Genomic DNA, 24245 nt, shown 5'->3' with positions numbered 1-24245 from the left:
AAGAGAAATAGAGACAGAGACGGTGAAGTAAATTCGGAAAAAACAGATGCAGCAGCACCTCCTAAATTTAAATCTTATCCAAAAGAAAATAAAAGCTGAAAAAGGAGGAGGCATGAAGAGCAGCTGGGCTGGGCAATGGGTTGATCGGTGAGAGGAATCTTGTAAATTCTTTCTCTGTTTATTTTATCTTAATTCTTTTGTTCATTTTCTTCTTTCGAGTTGTCCTTTGCCGCCAAGGTTGCAACCTTTCATGGCCGTCTGATTCTAATCCCAAGTTGGTGGGTCCCTCTGATTGTGACCGCACCTATGCGAGGCTGCAAGAAGAACAGGAAAACGAGACCAGAGAGTTTCCCCCCCTCTCTCTCGCATTTCTCTTCTCATCCACTCCTTCTGTTCCTGGCCCCCTCCAGAATCAACTTTGAGTCCCTGCAAAGCGATTTGGATTCCAAATGGGTTGTTGGTGTATGATTAGTTCCCGTATTCTTGAATTGAAGCCTTTTGACCCCTTGAAGAATTCTGATCTGGGTTAGTTGCAGTTATTGCTGTTGTTGGTGTCTTCCTATTGATTTATTCTTCGTCTTGTTCTTCGTCTTCAAGTGGCGGACGGTCTTTGTTCTCCTGGGTTTGGACTTCTGAAGTGAGCTAAGCTTAGCGAATAGCGATGTCGACTGCTAGTATGAACCTTATTACAACTGTAATCGGGTTTGGGATGAGCGCGACTTTTATTGTGTTTGTATGCACAAGACTAATATGTGGAAGGATCCGCGCAGTTGAATCTCGCCCAGTATTCGAAATGGACTCCAGGACTGATATTGAGCAGGTATGCTGGATTCTGGTATTGCTATCTTCTTTCTCATGATTTATGGTGGTGGTCTCTGATCTGCGTATCCTCCTTTTGATCTCAAGATTTAAGGTTACGGTTTTCATTGGATATGGCCTACTCAGTTGTGTTTGAGCGGACTCTGTTCTTATTTGTAGATCGATTAATTTGATGGGTTACTCTGCAAATCATATCGTTGCTACATGGTGGCATTTGCTCTTCGCTAGAGTTCTGTTGGTGTGATAGTATCACAGGTCATGTCTTTGTTATGAAAAACGGTTCGAAATATAAGAAAAAGATACAACAGCATTATAACATTTCCCTTTGTTTAAGATAAAGTAGTTTCTTTCTTTGTTAATATTTAGTTTTTTTTTGGTGCTTCTTTGTTCTACATTTTTAAACTTTTCTTGCTACTGTAACTTTTTCATTTTATTATTTGCATGAATCTAATCTTATGACTATTTCCATTTTCTTAGAAATTTATCAAAGCTTAAAATAGAAAAAAGATCTTGATTTTACATCAATATCCTACATCTAAGCAATTGATACCGCCAAACTTACCACTTCTAGGTTATGATTTATGATCTATAGCTGTTATAATCTCTCTTCAAAGTCGATTAACCCTCATGCTGATGCTGAAAAAAAGTCTCTGAATAGGTTTGGTGATGTAAGGGTAATCTCTCTCCAAATAAATCTTTAGTTTAGTAAGAGTAATGTAAAAAGGAAAGAAAACTATAAGGTATGGAAATGGGTTCCAGTCAATTTAATTTGATTCGTATGAATTGACAAAATTGAAACATTTATGAATTGAATAATGAAATTTGAACTATAGTTTGTGGTTTTTCCCCAATACAAGGATTTTGAAGTAAGATTTGAATCAGAACTCTGGGGATTCACTAATTGAATTGTGAATCTTTTCATTGATTGCAAGATTTCAACAACATTGCTGCCCATCCACCATGGTATGAATTTGAAGTATCCATGCATCATTGAACTGCTTGTTTGATACATGATGTCAAGCATAAATAAGGTTGAAAGGTAAGACTGCAGTTCAAACGTAAAAGTTGTGATCTGATAATGAGGTTTTTGTTGCTTACAAAGATATGTGATCAGTGATTGCTTGTGTAAGTGGTTCTTATTCAATAAACATTCAATGCATTCTTATGTAATAAAGGAAAGTTTCATTAACATAAAAAGGAGTATTCAAGTAATAAGAAATCACCATGGAAAAAGAGGAAGTATAAGGTAACATGTACATCAATCACAGCCAAATGAAAGAATCAAGTCTCCCTACAAATAAAAAAAAAAGTCCATCACCCATGCTGGTTTCAGTTATTTGGGGTTCAAGACCCAAGATCAACATTTGATGCAGTTCTAGAGGTTGACGTAGAAATTTGTTATCTCCATGCAAAATGAAGTGTCCAATGCTGCCATCTTTACAACACATACTCCACTATAGAGCTTCATTAACAGTCAAAGCCAATAGAATCCAGGATTAAGAATATGGAAATTCTGGTTAAAGCAGTGGCTCTTAGCAACAAATTGAGTTTTTTTTCCTCTTCCATGGTGATGATGCTAGATCTAAAGATCATTCCATAATGCTTGAGGATAAGGGATGCCAGGAAGAAAGGGAATGCCAGGAAGGGGAGCATCAGGATTTTGGCCAAGTTGTTAGCAACCCTGTTCAGGTAATTGGTAAGGAACATCCCTCTGAAATTACTCAAAGTGGGAAAGAGGATGATGGTGAAACCATGCTCAATTGATGCTTCAGGATATCTTGGTTCTTGGAAGAATTGATAGATAAGTGGAAAGAGAAAGGGGGACAGGGAAAAGAAGCTAAAAATGTTTCTTGAGATCAAGGGAGAAACTGCAAGGGGAAAATTTTCATCTCAATTAATTTGCTACTTCTGAATCTTATTTTTTCTGGTTGGTCTAATTGTTGGGAAGGCTTAATGTGGAGGTGTTATCCAGAGGTTGAGCAGAATCTATGGTTGTAAATATTATCTTTTATTGGTGGAGATGGGTAATTGCAGTCAAAGTTTTGTAAAAGGTGGTTGTAGGGATTTATTTTTCTTTGATGGAATCTGCCTTAGGTTTTGGTTTTTTGTTGGAGGCAGGGGGTGTTTATATCAAGTGTTCTGCAGATGGTTGAGAGGGAAGCTTTTGTTTCTTTCTCTTTTTCTCCTTTTGGGCTTTGGGAGTGTAAGTTTGGGGCCCTTTTATTTTGCTAAGGATATTCTATTTTTATAGTGCCGAGTAGCCATTACCAACAAAAATGTGATTAGAGTACCTCCATGTTCCAGGGATGGCTTCTTTATGTATGAAAATGTATTCCTTACCATTGTTTGTTTCAGAACCCATAAATACAGTGGGTTGGCTTGACTGAGATCATACAAGTTTCCATCTTTCTCTTATTACATTTAGAATTTCTTTTGGGTCTTATAGTTTTAATCCTTTGGAATTTGTTGACAGCCAGAACATAGGATCAGTGGGCTTGAACCTGTTGTGGTTGCTGCCATCCCCACAATGAAGTTTGACAGGAAGGCTTTCCGTTCTGTTGAAGATGCACAGTAAGTTTATATTGTATATCCAGGAACTCTCTCTCTCTCTCTCTCTCTCTCAAGTTTCACATGGTCTTCTGTAGGCAGAGTTTTATTCTTTCTCAAGCGCAGAGTAAATGAGTTTGCAATAGGGAGGCCTGAAAGGCAAAGGTTGTAGGGAATACATGCATTTAAATTTAATTATCTTGTACTGTCTTCTACTTAATGTTTTCTGCAATTGGAATGAAAGTTTTATTTACTTTTGGTAAACTTAGTATTATCATACAAGGTGGTATTCAGTGAATATGAAGAAAGGCTTTAAATGGCCAAAACCATGTTAAATATGGCTCATCAATAGATGTTATATAGAATATATACATTCCTGGTTCCTGATTTTTATCCTTTATATTTGTAATTTTAATCTAGATGTTAAGAATTCATTATGCTTATGCTACTGCAGGTGTTCGATATGTTTGGCTGAGTATGAAGAGAAGGAGATATTGCGAATTATGCCCAACTGTGGCCACAATTTTCATTTAACCTGCATAGATATCTGGCTACAGAAACAATCAACATGCCCAGTTTGCCGATTTCCTTTAAAAGAATCATTTGAGTCAAAATATGAGGGATCACCAACTTTCAATGTACTCCATGAATCAATTGATGGTCCTGAGGTTGTGAGTGACAATTCTAACGGCTGGCTGCTACCTGACCATGGGCATCCATTGGGAACTGGAAGTAACCAAGGTAATCATGAATCAATGTCCAGAAACCTAGAACTTGCTCCTATTGGAGAACTAGAAACAAGGCGATAGCGAAAGTGAGGAGATAAGTGGATTGGTTTGGGAATGGGTTATTACTTTGCTTCTTGGAAGCAACGTATGCATATAAAGAAAATTTTACATACTGATGGAAGTGTTCTGAATCCTGATCATGGTCTTGAGGTGTAGAAAGTTCCATGAAGTGAATGTGCAGTTGAGATATCTTAAAACTTCATGGGCACTCCATTCTTTACAATTTCTTACAATGAACTATTTGAGATTTTCTGAATACTAAATAGTTGCATGCAATGTTTTAGAAGATATGCTTTAGGCACACAGGCGAGATTCAGTTTGTGGCCTCATGTGAACCAAGGTGTGCCTCAGCAGGCTTGTAGTTGTATTTAATGAGTTAATCTTGTATTTGATGTTGTACTTATGATGCTTAGAGTTTAAACAATTTGTGTTAATAACATGGAATTCTAACCAACTGAACTAACAAGTTTTCTGAAATATTTGATTTGTTTCAGACTTTAGATTTGCATATATTTATATGTTGGAACTTTTCTTTGATTTTTCTTTTTTGAAGTGGTGCCTAATTTTGTTCAAGCAGGCGCCCTACAATATGTGTTACACTTCAAGCTCTAGAACCTAGGGATGCTCACGGTTTGGTTAGCCGAACCATGAGCAATTTTCGGAAACCGAATTGGTCTTATCGGTTTTTGCATTTCTCCGAACTGGTTCCACCGGTTAACTGGTTGACTGGTTTCAGTTTTTGATCGGTTCGGTTCTTTGGTTTTTTATATTTATAACATATTATATTAACCGCTGAACATAGCATAGATTTAATAATTGAACATGCTCTTTAACCCATAAATACAGTGGGTTGAAAATCTCTGATGCAATCGGTAGCGATTTGTGAACTGAACATAACATTCACAAGAATCAGGTTCTAATTCGATTAGGTGTTGCCCACATTGTGTGCAAGCTCAAAATGCCTAAATTTCTACAAGTTGCAAGGAGTAGTTACAAGGCTGCACCAGTCTTGATGGGCATGTTCTTTATGAAGGCCAATGCATTATTGTACAAAGAAAGAATATAGTCAATTACATTATAATACTCTTTCTATATGAATAACAAACCTTTATTTTTATAATGATATGTTAAAAATAAAGCAATAGCCAAATTTGTATTTGATGCATCTTATCTTTTATCTTACCAATCTTCAAATTTCCTTTTTAGAAATCAGTCATTCATCATTTATTGTGACAAAATAGTACAAGGATATACACCACCAAGATTCATGGAATGTCATAAAAATTCTATATTTTTCAACTTTTCTTCTTAACCCTTTCTTGCAAAAATAAGAAAATTCTGCAAGAAGCATGTAAAGACAGCAATACCCAGTCAGATGTGGTAGTTGTCCAATATTATTATGTAATGAGACAGAGAGAGTAAAGAGGGATTAAAATGGAGAGATTTTAGGTACAAATGTAGATACAAGGTAGTTTAGAGAGAGTGTTCCTCTACTTATTCAATATCTATACATTTCAGATTGGAAATTTAGACCCACCTCATGCAAACCATTGGCTATACGTAGGAGTCCTATGGGCGCTAATTCATAATTATTTAACAAAAAATTCAAACACACACACAAGCAAAACTAGAGGGAGCGTGGGGTGACTTCGTTTTATATATAAGGGCAACATATAAGAGCAATGCTTCAAAGTATATGGGTTCCATCAATCATCATCAACCACAAGGAATGCTATCACAACCCTCAGCCCCATGTATATATTCTTCCCTTGGTGACAGTGATATCTGTAAACTTGAACTCTTGCATTTGCTTAGATGTGATAGAGGAAAATATATCATTTTTGGCATTGATACTTCAAACATGGACCACTCTATCAACCAAGAATGTCCCTTTTCTTTTATGCATTGATGTATTGATTAATCATGCATGGGTTAGAGGGTAGTGATACATCATCATCATCATCGTTATCATTGTCATTATCATCTAAGCCTATACCAACCATATGGGATCGACTACATGAATCATGTTTCACCAATGCATTCCACTTGTACCATATCCATTGTTAAATTATGGGTGTTTAAACTATCTCTTATTACTTCTAATTAAGTCTTTTTTTGACCCCACCAACTTGTAGAAAGACAATTACCCGAATGTGATAGCTGTTCAGCAGGCTGTATAACCAATTATAACACTTTACATCGGTCATAAAATATATGGGGCCCACAATCATTCAATCCTTAAGTATGGACCCATGTGTTTTATTACTGGTATGGGGCATTATCATTGGTTCCACATGTCAGTTAATTCAAATTTATTTTGTGGGCTGTATTCCTCCGGCCGTAAAGGAGCCGGTTTTTTTTTTCAAACAATGGGGTTCGATAAATCTTATATCAAGGTAAAAAATTGCATACTTAGAATTTTGTTAGTGACATATGCTGGCTGTAGAATTGAAAACTATTCCACCATTGCAAAAAAAAAAAGGAATAAAATCTGCAATTATTTCTACCTTTTTCTTTCCTCCTTCCCTTTTCAATTACCATGTTTCCATGTAACTGTGCACTTAAATCATACATAAATTAAGACATGTTACCGGGATCTGATGTCTATATTCTATAATCCAGTCTTTAGCTGTTCAAATAAAGCCCACAACAGAATACCAATTATAGTGTCTCTTATCAAACTTTTAAAAAGTGTGTTGAGCCATCCATTATTACTGCTACCAGGTTGCCTCTTGCCCACAAGGTCACGGAACCGCAAGTCTCCCAGATCTGATACTAATGCATATATGACTCCATTCATGTGGCCTTTCCCAATAACTCCTACTACTCTCTTGCTACTATTTACAGCTTTGCTCCGCTTCAGGGACCATGCTAGATACTAAAAGAACAATAGTCAGTTGAGGTATGCAACATAAATTGAGATGCCACGATAAAGTTAGAAAAAATTGCATTACTTCAACTACATACAGAATCCACAGAAAACCAAAACAGTAACAACTGCAATGGGATGATTTCAAGTAAAAAGGAGTTTCATATAGCAAGAGAATTTTCTTAACTCTTACAAACACTTCAATTTTATAGAAATGTATTAAATACCTGGAAGGCTGAACTCTTTGATCACTAATGGCGTATTATTCAGTGCCAACAGAAAAAACTTTGATTTTTAGTAGTTACTTTATTCCAGAAGAAGAAGAACTACTAACCGTATCACGCTCATGTATGAGAGGTTGCAGGAGCGATGGATATGAAAAACTTAGCTGCTCATACAGCTGAAATGGACCATCATCAGTTTCTGATCCCTGCCACAGAACACAATTTTTAAGTGTAAAAGAAGTTAATGTAGGAGAATCTGGGTATGCTATTATGCTGCAAAGATAGTTCTACGAGCATAGAAACTTTGCACATCACATTCAAACTAGTTCTCTCTCTACTCTATGGAAGTTAGTTGTGTTTCCAATTTCCAATTCCTTTAATGGTGTTATTATACATGGAAATGATCAATCTGAGTTATCCTTTATGGCTTATATTATATTTGAGGTTGCTGGTTTGCAATGTTAACACTGATGTAACTCCTTGAGAAACTAATTAAGAAGATCTCGCAACAAAAATTGGATATGAAATGTATAACTATATATTCAAAATACTACATTCTGTAAAAGTGAAGTCCTAAAATACATTAGATATCATGACCTTGACATGGTCTTTTTTCCTCTGTTGAGAACTGTTGACTAAGTTAGTTAGGACTTTACTATGATCTCACAACTGTGATGTAGACATCTTTCCGGTTGACATACAAATTTGAAGCTTTTGAACCAAAACACAATACCAAGAGAAAATATAGAACAAGGTATTGCACCATAATTTGGACTTTACATACACCAGAAAAAAAGTTCCAAACATCACTATATGAATTAGAAAAAAGACAGAAACAATCTAAGAAATGCACAATGGAAGATTCTTCAAGAAAATATAAACATGCTTAAAAACACATTTCAGCTTCTATTTTTTTTTTTTTTTTTTGTAGAAATTTCATCTGCAATTCTTGAAAAATTAAATGCGGGCAATTTTTTGAAATAATAGAAATAAACATCAGTAAAAGTTGACCTTCAATTTGTTCCCTGATATCTCAGATGGTGAAGTGATTCCACGAAGAACCGAGGTTACCAAACTTAGCTTCTCATTCAATTTGAGAGAATTCCAAGCCCTTTCAAGCTGTAACAGAAGAAATTAATCAATCAACAATTAACTTATGAGAAAAGAAGATAAGGACTTAATATAAAGTTCATATCTGAAGAACTTCCTTGCTGACCCTCCAATTAAACACAGACCTGCGATGGAAATAAAATTCAAGACATCATTTGATCTGTTTTGTTTTTTTCCTTCACTGGCGTGTCCGTGTTTATTTGGGGGGTCTCAAGGAATTTATACAACTGTGGTTGCAGCAGATGTGCCTTCTTTAATAATTAATATAGCCTATAATCACTCAATATATCAAAACCCATTTAACCAGAATGGATGAGATAACCACATTTAACTTGGACGAGGAAGTAACATACAGTTATTTCAATAGGTCGATCCCCCAACACTAATTGAGCTCCAACCACCTCAGATGCTCTCCGAGCAGAACGAAACTGGTCATTAGGAAGAAAATGCCTTTAATGGAAATTAATAAGGAATAGCATTCCATTTTTTTGTTTAATATATCATTGTATATGCTACTTCAGATAATTTTCTTTCTAATCTAATCTTTAACCTCATCCCCAAAAGGTCTGTCCACTTTTGAAGAGATTTTGGAGGAGAAAACCGCCAAAAGCAGCCGTAGTGCGAGAGCAGTTTGACCCCCTGCCAGTGTAAAGACAGCTGCTTGTAACTTCGGTATTCAGAAGCAGCTTGATGGAATTCTTTCTAACATGTTAAGAAGAAAAGGAAGGAAAAAAAGTACATTCTAAAAGCATACTTTAGCCTAAAGTTGGCACTTACCCAAATTTATGCTCCGACCAACAGCTCCAAAAAAGCCAGCCCCACTCAGGGAAAACATATTCGATCTTAATTGCGTACTAGGCTCATCCTCATTGGAAGTATACATGATTCCAGCTCTGAAAATGAGCTCTGCAACAATTGAAGTTAAGCTGCGGGATTGAATCTGAACAAAAACTGCAGAAGAGATTGAATTCGAGGGACTTAACAATCTCTACTGAGTACATACACATCATCAAATTGTTTGGCATCATTTTTATTAGTGGAATTGTTAAGCATTTGAACCGTTGAGCAAAAATATAATTTGCTTGTTGAAAGAATATATTTTTTGATGGGTATGATGGGTACCACTGTATCAGAACAATCACCTCAGATTACAACATGACTCCTTTAAATACAAGAAATTACTATTTCAGTTCAGCAGACGTCAGGCTCTCTAATTCAACACAAATGCAAGAAATAATATAATTATCAATTATTGTTCATCTAGGTTTCCCCCCTTTTTCTTCCTGAAACATACAGAGTGTTAAATCCGGTATTAATGAATCAAATTCGAGCAATTGTCATGGCACCATCAAATCTTCCTTGCCATCTGTCTAACAATTTTTAGTTTTTGGAAGACTACCTAAGTTGTAATGTTGCATCCAAAATTGCTCATATTCTCAGAAGAATAGAAAAGTTAAAATTGAACCGTTCTTGCCTGCTCCTGCAGAGTTCCACTACGACATTGTCCGGCTTAACAGCTCTCACAACACGCTCAACATCAGTGGCGGATTCTCGCGAGATATGTGTCGTCCCAATTAACCAAATCACCTCCGGCTCCACGAATTCAGTTCTCCATTTTGGCACAGGACCGAAACGCCTCTTCTCAATGAGGACCAGGCTTCCGTTCTCGACCAAGTCCAGCAGCTCCGGATACATTTCAGCAACGACGTTTCGGGAGTCCTCCAGAACTTCTGTTCTGAAATCGAATTCTGGTGGAGGAGCTTTGATGGAAACCCTAGGGATTTTAGAAGTTGGGACTCTGGGAAGACTACAGTGTTGGCGAGGTTTGAAAAACGAGAAGCGCAGGAGATCAGGATTCATGGGGAAGGGAGAGGAAGGAAAGATTAAGCTTTCCATGGAAGGATAGATAGAAAGATTGACAACTTTGTGTGGTTGGTCTGCGGAATTCTCTGCTCCTTCGAAAATAAGAACATGGATTTCGTCCTCATCAGAAAATCCCTGCTCACACCGCTCACACCGTCCTCACAATAAAAGAAGTTTGTGGCTTCGGATAACAAGTACCACTCTTTTTAACGGTTTTAACGACTGCTATAACGGTTTTGTTCTTCTTCCGTACCATAGCCGGTAACCATACTCTTGAGAAGCGTAAAATAAAGGCTTTTAGCTACTGATGGTTAAAAAGCCATTATCTTTCTGAAATTTACACAGATTAATTCTTGCACATATTAGTGTTAAATGTGTTTTTATTGATCATATTTTATAGATTATATAATTGTTTTGTATTCAAAATTTTGATTTTCTTGTAGAAGTCATTATTTTGACGGTTTTAAAAAACAAGGATAATTTTTTAAACAAAACTGATAACTCTGCTTCTTAATTAAAATAAAAACATAAAAACATTCATGTGGGCACCCTCTTGATAGGCCAAGAAATTTTGAGTTCCAATTCTTTAACTAAGTGATTATATTCTATATATCTTGAACATCAAACCAGTAGTTGATATCTTGGAGGGGTTGTAATTGGTTACTTCTCCCAGCAACTAAACTATTAGGCTGTGTTTGGTTGCAGTACAAATTTATTTGAACTGATGCAAAACTATTCTAATGCAACTGTGCAAATAATTTGGGTGCAAATTTTGATTTATTTTTATTTCAAATTTTACTTTATTTTGTTTGATTGCAATACAAATGAAGTAAAGTAAAATATGAAGTAGAATAAAATAAAATCCAAAACAAAATTAAATCAAAATTTGTATTATTTTCCTTTGCACTCCCATGCAATTGCACTACAACCAAAACTATTCTAATTAGCTTTTTTTAACTCCAATTTTACTTGCAATAGGGGTTTCTTAGCTTATATTATTTTCTTTGTTTCTATCTTGGGCTTGTTAGATCAAGATGGATAGATGGATGGGCTAAACTTTCACAAGTCTTGACGCATGGATATTTAAAGAAAATTAACCAATTAAAAGAAAGTGATTATTTAAGAGATAAGATACCAAGTTTGTGAGCCTGGAGTCCAAATACTTAAAATCATGATTTTCGAATCGCCGTTGATGTAGACGATCGGACCATTCGGGCAATCAGTTCTGTTTTACCCCAAATTAGTCCCTGACCAAAAATTGTTGAATCAAGTAATGATCCGTTGACTTGGGGAATTGAACCGTCAACCTGTTCAACGGTCTTTGGCTGTTTTTTATTTTAATTACTTTTTTAAAATTTTTATTTTTTTTATTAGAATGGGCTGTCTATTCGAATTGGATGGTCAAACTGTTGACTCAAAAACCGGTGGCCAGAACAATTCTGATTCTGGGTTATCTTTTAAAACATTGCTGAAAATCCACCCTAAGTGTGCCTGTTTGTTTGAATTTGCTCAGACAGAAATGTTAAAACATTAAAAAACAAGTAAATAGTTTCAAATTATTATTTTTTTAAACTATGTGGCTTTATCACATCCGAACGAGATTAAAACAACAGTAGATAAAATAGATTATAAAACCAAATAATACATGTACTTGAGGTAAGTTGGACTTTGAGAATAGGGTAAACCTAAAAATTGTTTTGGCTGTTAGATTTTGGTCCAAATGGTTAAACCATCTGATTGGGTCTGAGCCTAATAACATTACATCGAAGTTTATGCATAATTACATACAAGGACTACAAAATTTAGAATTTGTTGTTTGTTTTCTTGTTATTAGTGCCAAATTCCAACAAATAACAGCTGCTATCATTCTTTATGGTGCACATAATTTGTAGTCATTATAAAGGCCCGTTTGGGAGAACAGAAGCATTGATTGGGCTGCTTTGGAGATAAAAGAAGCTTCAGCGGAAAGCCACGTTTTGGGCTCTCCGGGATTTTCACCAGACATGGGTTATGTGCTTTAAGCTTTCTTTATTTTCATCTTGTTTTGTGCAGCTTTTTCATTCATGGAAATGGATAAACTAACGTTATTTTCACCAGTTTGGGCTTGGACTGGGCCAAGCAAAAATTAGATGTATTGTGCAGGCCCAGCCCATATCTCAGATACAAATGGGGGGAGGGGGGGGGGGGGGGGCTGCACTAGAATTCACAGTCACACCAACTTTTTTGCTTGCGTAGCTTTGCTCATACTTAGGGTGTCAATGGATCAGTTTTGTATTTTCGTCCAAATCAAAATAAATTGGATAAACCAATAAGATATATGTTGAATTGGATCAGTCTAGACTTAATGGTTCAAAGTATTTATTAGATTGGACCTGATCCATACCCATCAGTAATGGATTTATATTAGATTGGATTGGATTGAACCAATATGCAGGCCATTGATAGAAGATAAGAATACAAATGTTAATGGACCAATTTGGGGTTAGAACCAATCTGAACAGATTGGACGGTCCAGAAATTGAATTGAATTGGTCCAAAATGGTTCAAAGTAGTCATCAGATTGGATTAGACCTGGTCCATCTATAATAGGCACATACTGGACCGGATCAGATTGGACCAAATCCGGTCCAATCGACACCTCTACACGTACTATTATTACACTTCAGATGTCTTTTGGTTTCAAATAAAATTTTGTTTTGAAGTTTGAAATGGATACTTATCTTTCTCCATCTATCCATTTATTTTATATACGTACATGCACAAATCATTCAATTCAGCCACTTCAGCAATATCAAACGGATTGCAATTCAGTCAATTAATACAAAGCATTTCATTGATACCCATGCGGCCATACCGCGGCCACTCTATTAACAAGAAGCCCATGAAATCCAATGCTTAGTTGCTTACAGCATGTGCCCGCCTTATTCTTGACCTTTTGCAAATTGCAATATACATAATAGAAAGAAAGAAGGGAAAGAGCCTATTTTGGCTTTTGCAAGCAAGAGAAGGGAAAAAAAAAGTCTCTTTTGGCTTTTTGCAATAAAGCTTTTTTTTAAAGCTTTTATCGAAGGAAGAGTTTTCTTTTGGCTTTTGCACTATACACAACGTTTTTATTTTTATTTTTTTTTTGGATTTTTGGATACAGATAAGACAAAGTGGCAGAAGAACCTAGTTTTTGCATTATAAACACAAGGATAAGAAGAGCTGACTGACCTGGCCACTCCTTTAGGTTGATCTTCATTGATGTAACAACCCTCACTTGTTCAATCTTTAGCCTCAATATTCTTTCCTTATCCTTTTATTAAGTAGAACTGTAGAAGTATTGTTTTGCCCAATATATAATCCAATAAACATCCAAATAGGGGTGCAACTGAATCAAGGTTTAATCAAACAGTTCGAGTTCAAGCTTGATTAGGCTTGATTCGAATTCGATTTCAATCAAGTTGAATGCAGTTCCAAGTCTCAGGTAAATTCGATTAATTATTCAAACTCAAATTCGACCAATAAAATGTTGAGCTCAAACGCTCAGTTGCCTATATTTTGAGCTTTCAGGCCAAATTTAGTCGAAACCGAGTCAATACATGCCAAACCAAGACATTCCCTCAGCTTGATTCAATTGCACCTCCTACATGTATGAAATGCATCAAAATTCCAGCAAAATCACAACCATCGATTATAATATTTGTTCAACTGAAACAAAACCAAAATTTGGCCTCTGCCATGTGGCGGCAAAGAAGCATGTAGCTCATCCATTTACAACACCCGTAAGAAGAAGCAATCTGTTAAAAGAAAGACATGGATTGAAACAGTAAGAGAGACAATTTATGCATTCATAATTTAAAAATGAAAATGACACTAAACCTAGTGAAATGGTGAAAACAAGATTCATGTAGCTGCTGTTACTGATGATTTAAAAAGAAAAAAAAAAAACAAATTAATTCAGAAATTTGAAGGTAACTGTTAAGGCTCAGTTTGGAAGGAATACAAATACAAACTATGTAGAGCGCAAAACCCTGTATTTTATATATATTTATGCTGTATATATTTATATTTGTACTCCTATTTGTGCTCTACATATTTTGTATTTATACTCCATCCCAAATCCCAACTGAGCCTAAAAGAAGTACAACTACAATAAATACATAGTGGTTTACAGGTATGAATTTGACAAGCACAGGATGCAAGACTGTCTAATGATATGTTCATTATTATCAGTGGTGTTCTAACTTCTAACCAGCTACTATCAAAGTATCAATGGCAGAAAATGACTGTCACTTCAGGCATGATGGACCCAATAGACCATTCACCACCAACCTAGTTGGCTAGCATCTTAGTTCTGTGGATTCCATTCTCCATTCCCCAACTGAGTGAAGATCAGATAGTGATGCTCACATGGCAAGAGCTATATGGAGCCCAATAAACTCCGTGATTCATGGGCCAGAACACAGAAGTAAAGGGCAATCAGAAATATGAGTTAGCTTGCAAATTTTCCAGCCAATGAGCAATAGACACGAGGGGGCTCCAAAATAAGGTCGTTACCATGTAAGCATTCCCATCTCATCTTCACTCTTCTCTCAGAGAAGAACAACAATTAATGGATATTATTCTTCTGAATCATCTAAACTCATGAAAATGGTTTAGGCCAGGCTTTGACTCACAAAGTACTCAACAATTGGGGCTATGTTTGGCCCACAAAGTACTGGATAAGATGCTCCACCAATTGCACTGTAAAATGTGTCCAGCCCCACCATGTACGTTTGAGAATGCTTCCTGGCAAATTAGGTGGGTGGGGGCCAGCCCAGCGCCACTCGACGTGTCTGAGCCTCAGCCTCTCATTTGTTGCTTGCAAATTTAAGAGACTTCATAATAAAACAGCTGACATTGTTAGAGGAAGGGTCAGAAGACATGGCCAAAACGAACTGATGGATCTAATCAAATACAGAACCAAACCAAAATTGCCGAAATTTGCTATTTGGCCAACAAACTTATTTATTTATTTATTTTTTCATTTCTCTTTTTTTTTTATACCAAATTGATTTCAATAGGTCAGATTTGGTATGGGTTGGGTTTAATCTAAACCCATCACCGAAACCGATCCGGTTGACATGATGAGTTGATGACGTCCCTATTTGAAGTGAAGTGCAGTGTTCTACTTGTTAGCTTAGTTGGTTGGTGATGACAAGTATATTATAGAAATCAGAGTTTATCATCATTAATGAAAAAAGGATAGTTTCTCGTTTAGACACGTGGCCAGCCCTCTATTAAAAAAATGTTTCAACTTTTTTCTAATTCAAGACAGAATTATTGAGAGTGCTGATATGGGTCTCCTCTCTCATGGCCAATCTCTTAAAAAAATAATATTTATTTCACAGATTATTGAGGGAAACCCTACAACTCTTTATCCCCTGAATCAAGTATTTTCAACTCCAATCAAATAAAAAAAAGAAAAGAAATTGAAGATATAAAATCATGCTGGTGTTGTAATTGACCAAATAATTTTCAGACAATAAGCATGGCATCAATTATGCTGGTGATAGATTTTTTTAGTTCTTAAGAGAAAATTGAAGAGGGAGCCCTAAAAATTCAATAGCAATAATTAATATCGGTAGGTTGACGGATAAGATAAGAGGGAGCCTAGAAGGAAAGGCTTATGTGGTCCACTTTGTGATACGATCTTGAAAAGAAAACAATACTATCGTGGCCCAAACCCGTTGGAAATTCGAGATGGGTCATGGAATTAGGGAGGGCCCGGCCCAGCTGCATCTTCGTACGGAACCATCCTGAGCTGTTTTGAAGCTTCATGTATACGACACGTTATCATAGGTGTGGGGGCAAAAGAGTAATTATAATCAACATTGTTTTGAATCAAACAGACAAATAGATAAATAAGTGGGGTAACGTGTCATGTGTATGAAACTTCAGCACAGTTCTCACTTTTCTTTTTTCTTTTTCATACAGCCAATTACCCTCTGACTATCTACTTCAGAGATCTGATAAAGTATAAACTGCATCCTGTCCGTAGATTATCAGGATTCATCTCACTTTTACGGCGGGGTTAAGATTTCTGGGATGGACTGACTAATAAAAACCCCTAAATTATACTATCGTCTGACGAACCATTTGCTGTGTGGAATGTTCAATGTTTCAGATAGGTCTTGTGTGAATTTCAGACATAATTAATAATTATTAATATAGAAAAAAAGAAAAAAAATCTATAACATCCTTATAATCCTAATAATAAGTTGATCAAAAGGAAGAAGAAAAAAAAAAAAAAAAACCCTAACTAGCTCCAAGGATCCTTAACGGAGATGTATATTCAACTTGTAATCTTATATATCCTCATCATACAACTTTGGTATATAGGGTTTCCAATCTCCATCATTAATAAATATGACATTTGTCCAAACGAATGTGTCCGTTCCATCATCCGATAGGCTTTGATCGTATTTGGCTTCAGGCATACATAAGACGTATGGAATATGGATTGGATGGTTTTTAAAAGAAGGAATGGAAAATGCAGGGTTGGCCGCATGAAGGAATCTTGGGGTCAGGAAAGGACAAATCATTCATTAGATAGTGAACCCTTTGAATTAAGATCGTATTTAGTCCTATAATCCATACGGTTAAACCTATCCCAAAAAGATGGATAAAGTCATAAACATTGTGAAGCTCAATTACTTTGTTCAGCATAGTCAATGCATGGACACCCATATCGGCCCACAAGTCTGACTGACTCCTGTTTGGTTCTTCAAAATATAAATTGAGTTCACATATCTTGTGACCGTGGTTGCATGTGACCTTTAATGAAATATGAATACACCATCAAAATAATACGTTGGTGTATTCTCATTCATTGCAGATTTTTTTTTGTCAAAATGTGTCTATTGTGTTGATTCTCAAAATTTACGAATCCTCACTTCAATTGCCTCTATGTATATAATACACTGGTTCAACCATTTCACTATCTCCATTCTCCGCCGTGTATATAATATTTATATTTTAACCCACACATCCATGTTTAACCCATAAACTCCCCCTACCCCTGGGTTTTGCAACAGAGACCTTTTATGCTTAACGAATACTTTATGCCTCGTTTGCTTTTTGGTAAGTTATTTATCTGGATATATGTAATTATTTAGTCAAATTTTTCTAGAAAATAATTATCCAGGTAAGTGCATTTATCTATATTCTTTTATTTATCAGGTAAATAAGGTAATGACCATTTTAATCATAAAAATCCATTATTAAAATAGGCAATTTTTGCCTCACTCAAGGTTAGCAACTTTTCTCCTAAGTGAGAAAGTTATTTACCCATCTAGGAGATGGGTATCACTTACTACCTAAGAAAATAAACCTTTCCTGGTTCCCACATTAATCTGAAAAATGAATGTGGGATTTTTGATCAATGGGAACCAAAATCCCATTGACCAACTTTCCCCCCTCTCAAAATCCAAAAAAAGAACACTCCCTTAAAATATCCTCAGATTTTCTAAAAATAAGACATAGCCGTTATGAAATTATCTTTTGATAGAAGTATATAAATGCTTATTTTACCCTTTATTACCTTTCAAACTTTCGAAACATGTCTTGACATTTGCCCAACCAACCGACATAAAAAATGGTAATCAATCATGTGGGTTTTTTTATCAAAATTCACAGAGGGAGGTAGTGATTGTTCGCCTTTCTAATATTATATCTTTAATATTGCCTACATTACCTGTTAGAGATCCTCATTGCCTTTGCCTTTGTAGAAATTGTCTATTCTGATTTTATCTTTACTCTTTCTTTTTGTCTTGTTTTCACCAAAATTCCAAGTTTTTCTCTTTGTTGCCTCCAAGTTTTCTCTTTGTTCCTTGTTTCCTTCTCAAGACCAAGTGCATGAAACTTTCTATCTCAAAATACGAATAAGAGGTTTTTATCATTCATTCAAATTCATGGAAGAATCACATCCGAGTTCCAGACACCATTTGTAAATGATGCTGGGAATGTCAAAGATTCCCATAATTGGATCTTGATCAAATCTTATTGAGGGTGTTTGGTTATTCAGTAAATGTTTATTGACGGTGCCACATAGGTGCCACTTCAGCATTTTCTCTTTCTTGCTCTTTTGCATACATTGAAAATGAAAAAAAGTCAATTTTGATTTTGTGCATGTCAACCATTTGTAGAACCTAGTGGTGCTTAATTGTCATAAACGATTGTAATTATTGCATTTCTCGGTTTTACCAATAAATAAAATACAGATATTTATTCAATAAATATAGGCAGAACCAAACACATACATTATTATCTCCCAGAATGGCACATTAGTATAAGGCAAATTGTGCATATTACAGAGGTCCCTTACAAATGGGGCGATCCTCCTGAATGAGAGTGGTTTTGGTATTGCTGGAGGCTTTAACCAATTCATTGCTTTTCTTGTTCACTGAAAGTTTTACTTTTATGTGTTAGAGAATGGGGGAGTTTTTAGGCTAAGATAAACCTTCGGATGGTAAAGAAGAAAAGAGGGCAAAATTGGATTTTTAAATATGAATACAGTCACGTGCTGTAACATGTAAGCATGAAATGGCATTCTAACGGAAGGGTGTATTTGTCCTATTCAACCCTTTTTTTTGTTGGATAAAGTATTGAAGTTGTTACACATATATAATTCTATAATTTAGGAATATTGTTTAATATAAATAAAATATTATTCTATTTTTGATTTAACAAGTCAAATTTCTTGAGACATGTCAGATTCCAATTTCCTTGTCGTGCCCATACAGCATCGATTAGAATGTTATAGACTTTGGACCATACCAGGAGATTGAATTGTCAAATTGGGAACAAATAGCCAAATTGGTTTTTAGTTGCTTTGTTGTTGTCTTAGCCAAATTTGTTATGCTACGAGTCGCCAAATTAGAAGGTTCATTTGCGCTAAAAATCATCACTGGTATTCAAAGTATTAGAAAATATAGAGAATATTGAAGAGGCAATTTAAAGAAATGTATCTAGTTTATATATATATATATATAATATGATTTTTTTTTATTTTAAATAAATTTATTTTTCAAAAATATTGTTAAGTAAAAAATTTTGAAGATTCGGGACTCTATGTGGAATCTGTCCCTATCAGAAATGGGGATAGAAGACAAATTTTATCTTTGATGGAGATTAAGGTTAGGGATAGAGATTTAATTCAGAATCGGGATCGGAAATGAGAAATATAATCCCCACCCTGAACCTGCCCCATTGCTATTCTTATTTGGGAGATTAGGACGAAAAGTTAAATTGATTTGAGACACGTTTGAGATCAAGGGTATCAGGTGGGTTGAGAAATGGGAAGGGCAATACCTTACCCATTGCTATTCTTAGTTCGTTAGATGGTGCTAATTGGAGAACCTCTTACTTTTACCCATAAATCAACTATTTGAATTTACTACAATAGCTTTTATTCGTTTTATAACAATATGGAATATGCCATGCACCGGATAACCTCATTTGTTGTACAAAGGAACTATCGACATGCCACTATTAAATTTTTTTCCTTTTAATTCTTGATTTGTACGTTATAATCATTATTCATTCACCGATCAAGTCATTTCGACTTTAACATTTAGACAAATATTTGATAAATTAATAAGAGATTAACCCATTAGAATAAAAAATGAACACAATTAAATAGTTATTTAATTATGTAATTTAAAATAATAATAATTATTTTTATTTAAGATAAGTATTATTAAATAATTTTATAATTTTTGTTTTTTTTTACTTCTACGAGAGTCATAAGGGGTTCAATCTGTGGGGGCTGCTCCACTATCTATAGATTGTCAAATCACATGGGAGCTTCGAAAGACTTAACCCGTCTGTTAGCTGCCAATTCCCATAGTGCCACTGAACGACCCCCTTAATCAAACTAACCCTGTTAAATATGTTAATAGGTGTTGTAGTTTTAACTTAGTTTGATGTAAAATATATTTATAAATCATAATCTTAAATCATTTAAAGTTTTTCTACTATATATATATTTTTTTACTAGTAGAGGGCACGCGCATATGAGGTTGAAAATATGATGAAATTATTCTTGAAACAAAAATAAAAAATAAAATAAGCAAAGGGGTGTCTTTGGGATTTAAAAGTTTGATCATGGAAGAAGGGGCCAATGGGGGAGAAAACTGAAACTCTCTCTTTTGGTTGTGTTTGGTTGTAGTGCAATTTTACTTACACTAGTATAAATGTATAGGAGTGCAAATGGAAAAAAAAAATACAAATTCTCATTTAATTTTATTTTGGATTTTACTCTATTCTGCTTTATGTTTTAATTTATTTCATTTATAATGCAATCAAACAAAATAAACATGTGTCTTTTTAAAATTTGTTAATGGTACTATGTACGAATCAAGTCAGACAACATTTGTTCATTATTCATTGGTTCAATATTTAAGGTACTGAAAAAAAACATGTGTCTTTTTAAAATTTTCCAATGAGTGATGAACACAACAGGGTTTATAGTCTCACACAGTTTTCATTTTAGGCTTTGGTTGTTTTGAAAGAAAAGGTAGGGACTCAGGTTTCCTACCTTTCCCTTCCTTTCCTTACATTTTGTTTCAAATCAAACACAAAGGTTTGAAAAAAAAAAAAAAAAAAAAAGTTACCTAAAACATATCACAAGGTTTTCTTTGAGCCAAAGCTTTTTCTATGGACTTATGAAAGAAGCAATAACTGTATGAATATCACAATGGAGTGTGGGAAGGGAAATTTTACTATGTTTGAAATATATTTTATTAATATGCTTAAAAAATGTATGGATACAGAGTGATTTAGGATAAACATGGATATGCTATGAATCACATAAATACATCAATAACATTAAATATAAAGCTCAAATAATAATCCATAGATTGAGATGATTACTTGGTGTGACCGCCCAAGAAAAGAAAAAGAAAAACAGAGATGCAGGATCGAACCCACAAAACCACAGGCGCTTTGCTTTGTGATATATGACCAATGGGCCTCTGCTTTATCTACAGCTACAAGTCCCTACTAGTGTATTCTATGTAATGCCAAAAGATGACTATTAAGAAAGGTATAAGCACTTAAGAACAAGTATTTTAATAGTTTATGTGAAGCAATATAAATGTTACATGTTAACTTCAATTCTGCATTTACTAAAAATTCGAGAAATCACCCTAAATATGATGCCAAATTATTAATTATAAGTTAAAAACTTAGAACACCAAAAACCATGAAACAATTTTAAACTAATTTATATGAAATAAATTAATATATTATATGCCATTAAAATAATGAAACAGTTAGTAAATAATGCATTTAATTATCAAATTGGAATATAAAAAGCTAATTCAAATTAATCTTAATAAGCTTACTAATATATATATATATATATATATATATATATATAACTTTTTATGAATTATTACATTTATACTGAACCATTAAGATAGAGATAGATAGATAGATAGAGAGAGAGAGAGAGAGAGAGAGAGAGGTTCATGAGAATGGTACAAGATTTATAAATAATAAATTTAAAATACCAAATGTGCAAGTGCAACTAATAAAATTTAATAACTAAAATAGTTATTTTGTATTGTATTTTATTTGCTTTTATTTCTATAAATTATGAAATTAAGAAAAATTATACAAATTTTTGAATTGATCTAGATCATCTATAGATCCATTAATTATGTGATTTTTTTCTTACCATCAAAATCATATAAAATATCATGAAAAATAAATTGTTTTTTGCAATTCTTATTTTTCTTAATTTTTAGAAAAATCCATAGATATACAAACAAAAAACTTCGTAGTTTCAACAGAAAATCGGCATATCCATGCATTTGAAACACCAAAGGCATGTAAATTTAGTGAAACCTCAATAACTAGAAGTAATTGAAGGAAGAAGAAGAAGAAGAAAAAGAAGAAGAAAAGAATAATAAGAATAAGAACAATGATAAAAGGAGACAACGACAAAAGTAAAAATAATAAGGGAGCTCCTCTATACAAGCCCGTGTCTTGCATATAGTCAAAATAATTCCCTTTTTAAGATAAATTTATTAAATTAAAATACTAAAAAGTTCAAGTGCGAATAAGAGGAAGACAAGTGGACGACACTAACAAATTGTGGACCAGAGAGAGGTGCAAGTTGGACAGGGTCCGGTCAAGCATTAAAGGGGCCGGGGGGACATGCACAGAAATTCGTTAAATCTCAGTACCCACCCAATTTGCATTTTTCACCCTTTAATTTCCCTCAGTCCTCCCCCACAACTGAATTGGAGGAGATTGTACAGGTGATTGATTAATCCAATTCCACCATACTCCTCACTCCTCACTCCTCAGGAATATAGAAATCTGATAAATGAACCATGAGTAGTACCTACCAATTACCATGCATACACAAGAGCTGACGGAGGGACGGATCAGGACTCAGGAGCGTTGCATGTCGACCATCTCACTCAAAGTCTCCAAGTCGCAGTCATTGAAGCAAACAGACGAAAGTGATCCTTTTTTGTTAGAGCTAGCCACGAGCATAGCAAGCAGAGAGAGAGAGAGAGAAGATGGGTGACAGATGACGGGTGATAGGTCATAGATTTTGATAGAGTGATGGTTAGATAGGTAACAGCTCATTGCTAGCTTGCGCCTAATGCGCGTACACAATTCGTACTCCCAGTCCCACGGTCTCTCACCCGTTAAAAGACAAAAACACTAGAATCCCAAACGCCAGGATGGAATCCGCGAACTACCCACGCATTTGCGATTTGCATCTCTCACTCCTCACTCCTATATAAATTGCTAGCAACTTCCTCTCGTTAATTAATTCCCTTAACCTTCACACCCTCTCCCGCCCCCCGTGTGTATTGTTGTTGTATGGCCAAACCCTCTGCTAACCTGCGCCAGGAAGACCAACTAACACCAGTGCTTACCCCTGTGGCTGTGGCCTTTTCTTCCACCATAGACTCTCCTATCTGTCCCACGTGTGACTCTCCGTCGCCCTCGCCCAGAATGATCGTGACATCGACCGCTCCCGGCGCCTCTTCTCACCAACCAATCGCCGGCAAACACCCAATTTATCGAGGAATCCGCTGCCGCAGCGGCAAATGGGTTTCCGAAATCCGGGAGCCGCGGAAGTCTACTCGGATATGGCTCGGCACGTTCCCCACACCGGAGATGGCAGCCACCGCCTACGACGTGGCAGCACTTGCTCTCAAGGGTAGTGACGCCGTCCTCAACTTCCCCGAGACTGTCAGCTCATACCCAATTCCAGCGTCTGCATCACCGTCCGACATACGCGCTGCAGCCGCTGCAGCAGCCGCTTCAAGGCTACCCAAGACGGAATCCATCGACGACCAGCCATTCAGCCACTTGGGGAATGTGGAGCTCGACACCGACTCCAATCCTCCCACGTCGAGGGAAGAATTTATTGACGAGGAGGCACTGTTTGACATGCCTAAGCTGCTGGTGAACATGGCAGAAGGAATGCTGTTAAGCCCGCCGAGGATGAATCCACGAACCAGTGATGACTCGCCGGAAAATTCAGATGGAGAAAGCCTATGGAGCTACACTTGATCTTGATAGAACTCCTGCACCACTCACTCATCAAATAAAAAATAGAAAAAAAATATAGTAATAAATAAATAATGGGTGGTTCAGGTGATATGGGTACATATATAATCAGATGATTCAGTCCTCAGATTGTCTTGTTTTTCCACTTTGTGGTTTTTGAAGCTAAGAGGATCGATCTCGCGTAGATCCTACTTACTGACTTTATTAAATGCGTGTACAATGCTTTTGTAATATATATTTTCTTGTTTTCACGCAGTTACACTTCCTTGTGTTTCGCCATTAATTTCAGCAGCTTTCTTTCTGAGTTTTTGTTCTTTGTTTCCTGCACATTCATTAGATCATTAGTGTGAAGTGAATTTTATTTATATTAAGAGTTTAGGTTGATTGTTTCCTGTCCAAGAAGAACTTCTTCTTCTTCGGTTTCATGTACAAGAGGAAGAGGTTCTGTACTGTAGGGGGTAC

The 24245-nt window shown here is 35.5% G+C and overlaps 3 protein-coding genes across 3 annotated transcripts; 2 read left to right on the top strand and 1 right to left on the bottom strand.

Annotated features, from left to right (window-relative positions):
* On the top strand, positions 1 to 4662 carry LOC148847964 (RING-H2 finger protein ATL2-like). The gene is made up of 3 exons (XM_088947951.1): positions 1 to 820; positions 3293 to 3390; positions 3821 to 4662. The coding sequence occupies exons 1-3, from the start codon at positions 662 to 664 to the stop codon at positions 4173 to 4175; spliced, it is 612 nt and encodes a 203-aa protein (XP_088804077.1). The 5' UTR covers positions 1 to 661; the 3' UTR covers positions 4176 to 4662.
* A 1977-nt stretch (positions 4663 to 6639) lies between these two features.
* LOC148847963 (TraB family protein) lies at positions 6640 to 10399 on the bottom strand. Its single transcript, XM_088950707.1, has 7 exons — positions 9832 to 10399; positions 9135 to 9250; positions 8908 to 8996; positions 8711 to 8785; positions 8259 to 8366; positions 7358 to 7453; positions 6640 to 7032 (listed from the first exon to the last, which is right to left on the bottom strand). The coding sequence occupies exons 1-7, from the start codon at positions 10251 to 10253 to the stop codon at positions 6766 to 6768; spliced, it is 1173 nt and encodes a 390-aa protein (XP_088806833.1). The 5' UTR covers positions 10254 to 10399; the 3' UTR covers positions 6640 to 6765.
* Positions 10400 to 23027: 12628 nt separating this feature from the next.
* On the top strand, positions 23028 to 24044 carry LOC148847962 (ethylene-responsive transcription factor ERF027-like). Its single transcript, XM_088948255.1, has one exon. It carries the CDS (start codon positions 23088 to 23090, stop codon positions 23784 to 23786), a length of 699 nt encoding a protein of 232 aa, XP_088804381.1. The 5' UTR covers positions 23028 to 23087; the 3' UTR covers positions 23787 to 24044.
* Positions 24045 to 24245: the final 201 nt, after the last annotated feature.

This window comes from Nelumbo lutea, chromosome 6 (assembly GCF_056320005.1).
Source record: "Nelumbo lutea isolate HS-2025 chromosome 6, American lotus-T2T, whole genome shotgun sequence".
Lineage (NCBI taxonomy): Eukaryota > Viridiplantae > Streptophyta > Magnoliopsida > Proteales > Nelumbonaceae > Nelumbo > Nelumbo lutea.
This window is presented reverse-complemented; position numbering and strand designations above follow the sequence as displayed.